Source organism: Ostrinia nubilalis, chromosome 3, assembly GCF_963855985.1.
Source record: "Ostrinia nubilalis chromosome 3, ilOstNubi1.1, whole genome shotgun sequence".
Lineage (NCBI taxonomy): Eukaryota > Metazoa > Arthropoda > Insecta > Lepidoptera > Crambidae > Ostrinia > Ostrinia nubilalis.
This window is the reverse complement of record NC_087090.1, coordinates 17,226,440-17,236,518: the sequence shown is the minus strand read 5'-3', so window position 1 is coordinate 17,236,518 and position 10,079 is coordinate 17,226,440. Positions and strand designations below refer to the sequence as shown.

The 10,079-nt window shown below is 42.3% G+C and overlaps 1 protein-coding gene across 1 annotated transcript; it reads left to right on the top strand.

Moving 5' to 3' along the window:
* The first annotated feature begins 2,822 nt into the window (after positions 1 to 2,822).
* LOC135088376 (BTB/POZ domain-containing protein 6-B-like) lies at positions 2,823 to 8,403 on the top strand. Its single transcript, XM_063983226.1, has 6 exons — positions 2,823 to 3,244; positions 3,430 to 3,634; positions 3,952 to 4,206; positions 4,618 to 4,813; positions 6,444 to 6,640; positions 8,311 to 8,403. The coding sequence occupies exons 1-6, from the start codon at positions 2,982 to 2,984 to the stop codon at positions 8,401 to 8,403; spliced, it is 1,209 nt and encodes a 402-aa protein (XP_063839296.1). The 5' UTR covers positions 2,823 to 2,981.
* Positions 8,404 to 10,079: the final 1,676 nt, after the last annotated feature.

The window sequence follows — 10,079 nt, the reverse complement described above, 5'->3', positions numbered from 1 at the left end:
CTATGTATGTATGTGAGCGTTACGTACGTACACAAAATATAACAGAAGGTAAACTCATGTATGTACCTCGCTTTGCATACCTCTCTCGCTCGCACGCTCGGCCGTCGCGCCAGGGTTGTCTTGTCATGTGTTGTGTTTATTTCGTTATGATAGAAAAATGTTACTCTTAATACTATGCAAGAAAGACAATAACAGATATCCACGTATACTTATTTATATTTAGTACGTTATTATAGTAATAGTTTGCAAACAAATACACGAGAAGGAAGTAGTATTTAGTTGAGTGGTTGACACTATTATCCAACTAATATTATAAATGCGAAAGTTTGGATGTCTGGATGTTTGTTGCTCTTTCACGCAAAAACTACTGAACGGATTTTGATGTAACTTTACAGTATTATTGTTTATAACCCTGAATAACATACAAGCTATAATTTATGACGATCTGTGTCAAACTAAATTTCACGCGGGTGAAGCCGCGGGCAAAAGCTAGTTATCCAATAATTCCTAAAACCTCTCTAAAACAATTCGATATTCCTAATAATTGAGTTGGCTTTCAATTTCAATTGAAATTCAAATAAATAACTTACTTACCTCCCCGAATCAACTGGTAATTTAAAAAATGAAAATTCGGTATTTAATGATGAGTTTAAGCAACCAAATACCGAACAATTATAATACGACTTTTTCTGTTCACTCATTTTCGTCAATTTCGCAAAACAAAATAATATCACAGGCGGTTGACCGGCGCGTGACTCAAGCGAACCACAGCGAACGTGTGGCGAACGTCTGTCGCGCCACGTCGCGCTCGCATTCGTCCAAGACAGTCTTGCTAGGAGCGGTGTCTATGTGTGCATGGCTCGAGCGCGTTTAGTATGGAGTTTGTCTTCTGTTATATTTTGTGGTACGTAGGTTAAGTACAGGGAATTTAACACCAGGCTGTCAATGAGGATCAGTACTGTTGTAGAAAATTCAATAAAACTAGTATCTACGTTAATCTTTAAGACATAAGAAAGATATATCTTTTTGAATTATCCAAATCGGACCATTACTTACGAAGATATTAAGTAATAAACATAGGCCGTTTTTGCCGCTAAAAGTCAACGTACGCAAGGCCGCGTGACGTCATTATATCCGAATCGAGCGCAGCCGGCGTACTAATGGGATGGAAAATATTTTTTTCCGGCTAAACTATCAGTTTTAGAAAAAAACTTTTAATAACATTTATTCTTCAAAATAAAGTAACCTATCGACCAGTAATTTTTAAAAATAAAAATTGTGAAAAATAAGTATTGCTATGTCCAAAAACCACATTTTCATAGGATTCGATGCAATGCGGAGACGCGGTTGGGGTGAGTGTAACTTAATGATTGTTTGTATTGAACATAATAATACATAATATATGATGCTAATACCCAGTTTCTGGCCTGGGGGGGGGGGGGGATAAGTCATACCCAGCTTATAGCCTAGGGGGAGGGGCAAGCCTTACCCAGCTTCTGGCCTTGGTGGGAGGGGGGAGAGGCAAGTCATACCCAGTTTCTGGCCTGGGGGGGGGGGGGGGTAAGTAATACCCAGCCCGGCCGAGGGGGAGTCATACCTAGCTTATGCTTATGGACTGGGGGAAGGGGCTAGCCTTACCCAGTTTCTGGCTTGGGGAGAGGGGGGGGGGGAGGAGTCAAGTCATAACCAGTTTCTAGGGCTGGGGGGAGGGGCTAGCCTTACCCAGCTTATGGCCTGGGGGAGGGGGGGGGGGGTCAAGTCATACCCAGTTTCTGGCATTTCTGGCATGGGGGGGGGTGTCATACCCAGCTTCTGGCCGAAGGGGAGTCATATCCAGCTTATGCTTATGGCCTGGGGGTAGGGGCAAGCCTTACCTAGCTTCTGGCCTGGGGGGAGGGGGAGGGGTCAAGTCATACCCAGTTTCGGGCCGGGAGGGGGGGGGGGGGGGTTGGTAAATCATACCCAACTTGTGGCCGAGGGGGAAGTCATGCCCAGCTTATGACCTGGGGAGAGGAGAGGGGCGGGGTAGTCATACCCAGCTTCTAGGCTAAGATTAAATAGATTTCCAGCACGGAGCGGCTGTCCTTTCCTGCAGCAGCTGGCCCGCCCATGGGAACGGCGAATAGATAGGTAGGTGCGTAGGTTTAACTCAGAAAAACTAAATAACAGGTAGGTATTATTAAGTGTACATCGAAATGATTTTCATAGCAATGTCTTATTGTTAGAAGTTATACCTTATTGTTAGAAGTAAATAAATTAATACTTATACATTTTTATATTTTACTTGGAAGAAGATATGACTCGAACAACACTTATGTACACTTTATTTGAATAAATCGCCAAATATACCACCGCGGAGACCCCAATCGCGTCTGCGTGCCATTGAATCGTATGAGCGTATGGATTTTTTGCGTTATTTTTCACAATTTCCATTTTTAATAATTACCTATCGATAGCTTACTTTATTCTGATGAATAAATGTCATTACAAGTTTTTCTCTAAAACTGATAATTTGGCTAGAAAAAAATATTTTCTATCCACGCAGTACGCCGGCAGCGTTCGGATCGGATATAATGACGTCATCGTCCCCGCGCCGGGCGGTCAGTGAACTTTTTTAGTAATTTGGCCATAACTTCGTCAATTTTTGTCGTAGAACAAAAATTTTTGCACTGTGTATTAAGGATTTCTTAGCCCTATAAATCTGCATTCACAGCTAAAAATCGAAATGATCCTCATTAGTAGGCTCAAAAATTTGACAGAGAGGGTTCTCTATTTCCTATGTATTACTTTTCTCTATGGTTCTTGCTTCGTCTGTGGTCCAAACTGTCAAAAGTTTTCAAAACTATTTTTCTGTGATTTTTTCACTTTCTTTCTTCGGTGGATTGGCGGTATTGCTAAAAGTTTTATCCCAATTAATCTACTATTTTTCAACGGCCTTATTGTAAAAGTGCTTCGATAGATTTGTTCTTGCAAATGATAAAATGGCAGTACCAAGCACCGATTGGCAGTTAGGATGCATGCAACTGAAGCAACGGGGAGCCCACCTCTTGCAGACCGGCCAGTGGGCCGACTGTGTGTTCATGGTGGGCGCTCCACCTCGTCAGGTCACTGTCACCGCTCACAAACTGATCCTGGCCAGCGCTTCGCCGGTCTTCGAAGCGATGTTCTTCGGTGGCATGGCGGAGCGTGACGGGCCCATACCCATATTAGATGTTCATCCGGACGCCTTCAAAGCCTTGCTACAGTAAGTATCACTTACGTATCACTTATTTGTTTTTTATAAGTAATGGTGTGTGAGGTTAGCTATTTGTATTTTATTATGATGCAATAGTTTAATACTTTTTTTAAGATGATATACCTAGAAACAACTTACCATTTTCGTGTGGATTCATGTATTATATTCTTACCCACAACCTAAAACATTTACAGATATATTTACACGGACAAAGCAGAGCTGGGCTCGTTCGAGATGGCATGCTCAATATATTATGGAGCCAAGAAGTACATGCTGCCGTATCTAGAGAAGGAATGCACATGGTTTATTTCTCTCAACCTGCGTCCGAAGAATGTGTGTCGAGCTTACGAGCTGGGGCAGCTGTTTGATGAGAGCTTGTTGATGGAGAAGTGTCTCAAGGTATTCAAACAAAATTTTTTCAAGTCTCATTTGATTCAAAGTTTTCCTAGTCGGAATGTATCACAAAGGTGACAGTTTATTCTCAGCACCAGCCCATATGTTATCCCGAAGTGGTGGTAGGGCAAGCTATATTTGGGATATGTATAAGCCCTGGAAAGCTAGCTAGCTATTTAGCTTACCACGAGGGGCTAACGGGACTATTAGTAATTTGTGCAATACAAATTGCTAATAATCTTTTATTAAAGAAATTAAATAAAAAAAAGGCCTAAGTACTGAATAAAATCTTTGACTGAAATCTTTCAATGATTTCTTTTCAGGTAATGGAAAATCAAACCAAAGAAGTTGTAAACGCTGCGAGCTTCCTGGACGCGGACTTGTCAACAATAAACAAGATACTGTCCCTCGAAAGCCTGAACATCGAGAGTGAGCTGGACCTCTTCCGGGCCTTAGAGAAGTACGCTAAAGTCCACATGAAGGGGAACTTCTACAAAAGACCCTCGTTGAGCTTTAGTGACTCCATCAGAAGTAGTCCCCCTAAAAAGATTAAAATGGATAACAGTGATGCTGAGAAGGTATATAATTTATTTTAGAACTTAAGAATATCTGCATGAATAATGCAATGCTTTCTCTTTGCTTGATGTTAATTTTGCTGAGATGAAAAGAAACAAAAAAGTGCAGTCTATTTACATCTCTAGTTATGATCAATGACAGCATCACAGAACATTGCTTATAGTCTTGGAGCTGATTGCAAATGAATACAGCAAAAAAAAGTTATGATCAGTAAATATTGTAGAGTAGGTACCTAAAAACTGAAAACACAACAACAAAACAATTAGGCTGGGTTGCACCATCTTACTTTAACTTTGACATACAAAAAATCTGTCATATTCCATACACAAAGCACTGGTTATCGTCAGTTACCGTTGAAGTTAAGTGGTGCAACTCAGCCTTACTAAAGTTTCTGCTTTTTTGTTATCTTACAGACACAGAACATAACAAATTTTGTAGAACAAATAGACAAACCAATGGGACTTCCTGTAAAGTCTGAAACCGTGAAAGATGTGCCCAACAGTGAAACAGGGGAGGTGTCCATCAAAATGTCCGAGTCTTACTGTGAAAAGCAGACCAGTTTGGACACTTATAACGATGAAAGTATGAACAGTTCACAAGAGAACTTAGGTGAGTTTATACAAAAAACAAAAGTCATCATTATTTTTACATTCTGATAAAAACTGGTGGCCCACCTTTCCTTTTTTATTATTATTATATTTTGACGTTCATAAGTGCCACTTGTGGTCTAAACTGAATATATATTTTTGATTTTGATTTTTTTTTATCATATTTTTTTGTTTATTTCTCTCAACTCAAGATAAAATGTCCATTGCTGGACAAAGGGACTTCCACAATGACCGGTCCTGCGCTGCTTGTATCTAGGTATTTCCTCCGACCTTCACCTGATCGTCGTCTACCCACCTAGTGAGGCCTGCCCACACTATTTGTTTTCTTATGGGAGGCCTTTCTCCAGTAGTGGAGGTCATTTGGCTGAAACGAACGAAACTACTTTCAATCTAATGCACAAAAACACATTTGCATACATTTTGTATCCAACAATCACTAGTAGTGTAACAAATGACAAAATGAGGGTAGTTGAAAATATTCAAATATTGTTTATATGTTACAACTTTAAGGCCCTGTAACTTTTTTATTTGTAGAGATATTTTCATGATTCTTTTACAAACATGATTGGTTTTACTTATATTTTCAAGTTTTATTAATATAAAAAAACTTAAAATAGTAAGACACGGGTCTTAACGCGACGTTTATTAATGAGTTACATTATGTACTCACCGCTTGACGTTTCGGCTGCGATGCGTCGCGTTAAGACCCGTGTCACGATAATACTATCTATACAGTATTCCAACTCGGCCATATTTTTGAAATAAATGTCAACAGCCGCGCGGTACGTCACCGTATGACAACATGCGATAGGGCTGCCCACCTGCAGACTATTTTCATTACATATGCCTACATAGAATTTCTATCTAGTTTTGTGAATGTATTTTGTGATTGTAATTTTTTATTTTATTTTGACAAACAATATACTTTGTGAATGAAATAGGATTAAAATGCATGTTGTGTTGTGAGTAGTAGATTTAATTAAAAAAATATATTTGTGTTAAGATTTAGTAACAAATCTTATAAATTTGCGACCGTAAAATGTGTGCGCCTCGACTGAGGCGTACAAAATGCTTGATTATTATACAGGGTGTTAGGTAAATGGTCTACACAAAAGTGGACACTAGCCCATGTTAACATGTGCATAATAAATGGTATGGTGAGGTCAGAAAATTGATATCATCATTTTAATAATTTTAATTTTCATACAAATCTGATTTTATAAATTTTATTTTATATAAAAATAAAAAAAAAAAAGATGATATTACTGACTTCACCATACCATTTACATGCATATGTTAACATGGGCTAGTGTCGGCTTATAAACCCATTTACCTAACACCCTGTATAAATAGGTACTTGTAATTATTTTTATTAAAAAAAGCACTTACTATTTAAAAAACAACACATCGTCGGTGTTACTGTGGCACATTCGCGACACCCCCGACTTTTGCATGTCGAGCGCATACCGAGATTTGAATTTCGAAGGAAAGCTCGCGTTTCGTCCGTTTATATGAAGTTACAATACTGTATGATAGTATTACCGTGCCCGTGTCTTACTATTTTAGTTGAAATGGAACGCGAAAGTTTAAAATCATAAATTAGAAAAAAAAACTTCTCCATTGTTCCTCAGAGCTGTCGTCGCTCCGGAGCGCGATCGGCAAAGTTCGCTTCCTGACGATGTCGCCGGCGGCATTCGCGGCCGGGCCCGCGCGCTCGCCGCTGCTCAGCGAGCCTCAGTGTTTCGCGCTGCTCATGCACATCGTATCTACGGACTCAGACGTGCCCATGCCTGAGGGATTCTCGACTAGCAGGGTGGCGAGGAACCAGGTGAGGTGAATGATTTGTTACATTTATTGCAGGCAATTTTGTATTCTAGCGTTAGGCCCGGTTTCCACCAAGGCCGAACAGAGCGGAGCGGGGAGAAGTGTCTTTAATAATTCTCCGAAATTCTATAGAAAAATTTGACGACCCGACTCAGGGTTCCTCAGCCATTGGTCGGTACGGGTTTCGAGCGAAAGCTCATAACCCGAGCTTCTTCTCGGTCAGTTATTACTGCTGTTTGGTGGTGGTGGCATCGCTTGCGCGACGCACTTAGGCGAGTTTTAGAATCGCGCTGACCGCTCGCTGATCGTCGGCGCTGACAGATCAATGTATGTAATTGAAGGGAACGTTACTGAGTGACGCTGATCGCTCGGCGTCGACGCTTCATACATTTCGGCTGTCAGCGCTGACGGTCAGCGTGACTCTAAAACCAGCCTTACACACTTCTCCGCTCGGCCCCGCGCTCGCCGCTGCTCAGCGAGCCCGAGGGCTTCGCGCTGCTGATGCACATCGTATCCACGGACTCAGACGTGCCCATGCTTATCGACGTGGCGAGGAACCAAGTGAGGTGAATGATTTATGATTATTGCAGGCAATTTTGTATTCTAGCATTAGGCCCGATTTCCACCAAGGCCGTGAAATCCCACCACCACCCATGGCTACCAACCTCGCAGTGTTATTATGACCGAATGAGGGCTATCGTTTTAGCGCTCACCAGTTGGCGCCACTGTAGAGTAAGGTCCTGTCACTTGCTAGTAGCTAAGACAGTGGCGCCAGCTGGTGAGCGCGAAAGTGGTAGGAGGACTATCGCATTTGCACTCATCAAGATGGCGCCACTGTAGAGTAAGGTCCTGTCAATCGCCAGGGGTGCCATTGCCCTCATTGTGAGAGATGCACGCGGATGCGTCTGCTAGGCAGTTGGCACTACACCGCGTGCAATGCTTGACTCTCTACAAGTTTTGATCTACCAAGGCGGAGAAGTGTTTTGAATAACCAATCAGATTTCATTATTGCCTGTCCTCTCCGCTCCACGCCGCTGCCGCTGTCAAATTCTATAGAAAAATTTGACGGCCCGACACTTCTACGCTCTGCTCCGCCTTGATGGAAACCGGGCCTAATGCCCGTCAAATCTTTAGTGACCCCTATGGTAACAAATAACAGGAATTTTGTTTATGTAGGGGTCACTTAAAAATAAGGGATTGATGGTGAAAATGGGCATTAGATAGGTAGACTCTCTGCTCATGCACATCGTATCCACGGATTCTAATGTGCCCATTCAGCAGATACATAAGGTCGCTTACTCCGCAGCAAAACCTGATGCCCGAGGAGTCGTCGTCGAAGTCAGAGGCGGTGTTCCGGTTCACGGTCCAAGTCTCTTTTTAACTTGCTTGTTGTTTCTGTAACAGTCGACGAGGTTCAAAATTAGCGTCCTCTCGAACCAGCAGTACTAACCTATACCGTTACGCTATTATCGCCTCAAGTCTAGTATTCAGTAGATGCATAAAGTTGCTAACTTCGCGGCAAAACCTGATGCCCGAAGAGACTACATCCAAGTCTACTTTATAACTTATTTGTTGTTTCTGTAACAGTCGACGAGGTTCAAAAGTGTCCGATGTCTAAAACCATTACGCTATTATCGCCCTAAAAGTAGACAAATAAAGTTGGTAATCACGCAGCAAAACCTGATGCCCGAGGAGTCGTCGTCGAAGTCGGAGGCGGTGTTCCGGTTCACGGTGCTCAACTTCAGAAATTGTTTACTATTTCTGTAACAGTCCACGAGGTTCAGAATTAGCGTCCTCTCGAACCAGCAGTTTGATACCTAAACCGTTACGCTATTATCGCCCTAAAAGTAGACAAATAAAGTTGGTAATCACGCAGCAAAACCTGATGCCCGAGGAGTCGTCGTCGAAGTCGGAGGCGGTGTTCCGGTTCACGGTGCTCAACTTCAGAAATTGTTTTCTGTAACAGTCCACGAGGTTCAGAATTAGCGTCCTCTCGAACCAGCAGTTTGATACCTAAACCGTTACGCTATTATCGCCCTAAAAGTAGACAAATAAAGTTGGTAATCACGCAGCAAAACCTGATGCCCGAGGAGTCGTCGTCGAAGTCGGAGGCGGTGTTCCGGTTCACGGTGCTCAACTTCAGAAATTGTTTTCTGTAACAGTCCACGAGGTTCAGAATTAGCGTCTTCTCGACTCAGCAGTCCGATCCTAAACCGTTACGCTATTATCGCCCTAAAAGTAGACAAATAAAGTTGCTAATCCCACAGCAAAACCTGATGCCCGAGGAGTCGTCGTCGAAGTCGGAGGCGGTGTTCCGGTTCACGGTGCTCAACTTCAAGACGCGGCGGCGCTCGGTGGAGTCGCGGCCCTTCCATTTTCATAAACTGCCCTAGAGCATCATAGCTACCAATCGTTTTCTCGCTTTAGCTGTCCGATCCATAACCTCTTAAAAAGACTAACATTCAGTAGATACACAAGGTCGCTTACTCCGCAGCAAAACCTGATGCCCGAGGAGTCGTCATCGAAGTCGGAGGCGGTGTTCCGGTTCACGGTGCTCAACTTCAAGACGCGGCGGCGCTCGGTGGAGTCGCGGCCCTTCCACTTCCACGAGCTGCCGTGGAGCATCAAGATGGTGCCCCGCTTTGAAAACACAACCAGCTTCTCGGAAAGCAAGTTCTTTGGACTGTATCTCAGGTTGGTTGCTTTTTGCTGTCCATAATTTGGTAATATTTCAATAGTTTCGTCGTTACACCATAATTGTGCAGCTGCCGACTAATGTTAATGTAGAGTGTGAAAATAATGTATTTAAGTGTGTGGAAGTGTGGTCTCTTGTAAAGGCACCGGCTAGCTACACATGAACAATTATTATACTATAGGATAGAACTAAGTCCCTAGGTATCCTAATTCCCTAGTTCCCTAACCTACAGCATAAATGTAAGATAAATAAATATATAAATAAGTGAGGGTTGTCTGCACCGTGAGACCTAAGGTAACAGACGGAATGTGGTGAGGAATAAGGTGAGGAGTGGGTTTTCTCACTGCCAGTCCAGCAGACTCACAAGACTGATCAGGATCTGATGGCTAAGGGTGTCTTGGCCACAGTGAGAGGAATATAGTTACCAGGTGGAACGATACGTGGTTGAAATGATGTAATCCAAGTCCAAACGGTCAATGAGGATTTATTAACAATCTTACAATATTTATACTAACGCTATTTACACACACATACAAGTACATTACTTAAATCTATAATAGTGTACGCCCGTGTAATGTGCAACGATTGCACTATGATGTAGGCCAAATTTGTTGCTGATCAGAGATCAATGTTCGTCTGAACAATAATATTCATATCATAATTGACGACATGGATTACTATCACGCAACCATGTTTTGACAGAATCGTCAGTCTCAAATATTCTGTAGTCATGTTGTTTTGTTATTCA

What these genes read in the sequence shown, in the direction of transcription:
- LOC135088376 (XM_063983226.1), top strand. Translation starts at nt 2,982, where the DNA reads ATGGCAGTACCAAGCACCGATTGGCAGTTAGGATGCATGCAACTGAAG. An exon ending in GCCTTCAAAGCCTTGCTACA is followed by an intron (nt 3,245 to 3,429) that starts GTAAGTATCACT and finishes AAACATTTACAG; the next exon opens with ATATATTTACACGGACAAAG. An exon ending in ATAACAGTGATGCTGAGAAG is followed by an intron (nt 4,207 to 4,617) that starts GTATATAATTTA and finishes GTTATCTTACAG; the next exon opens with ACACAGAACATAACAAATTT.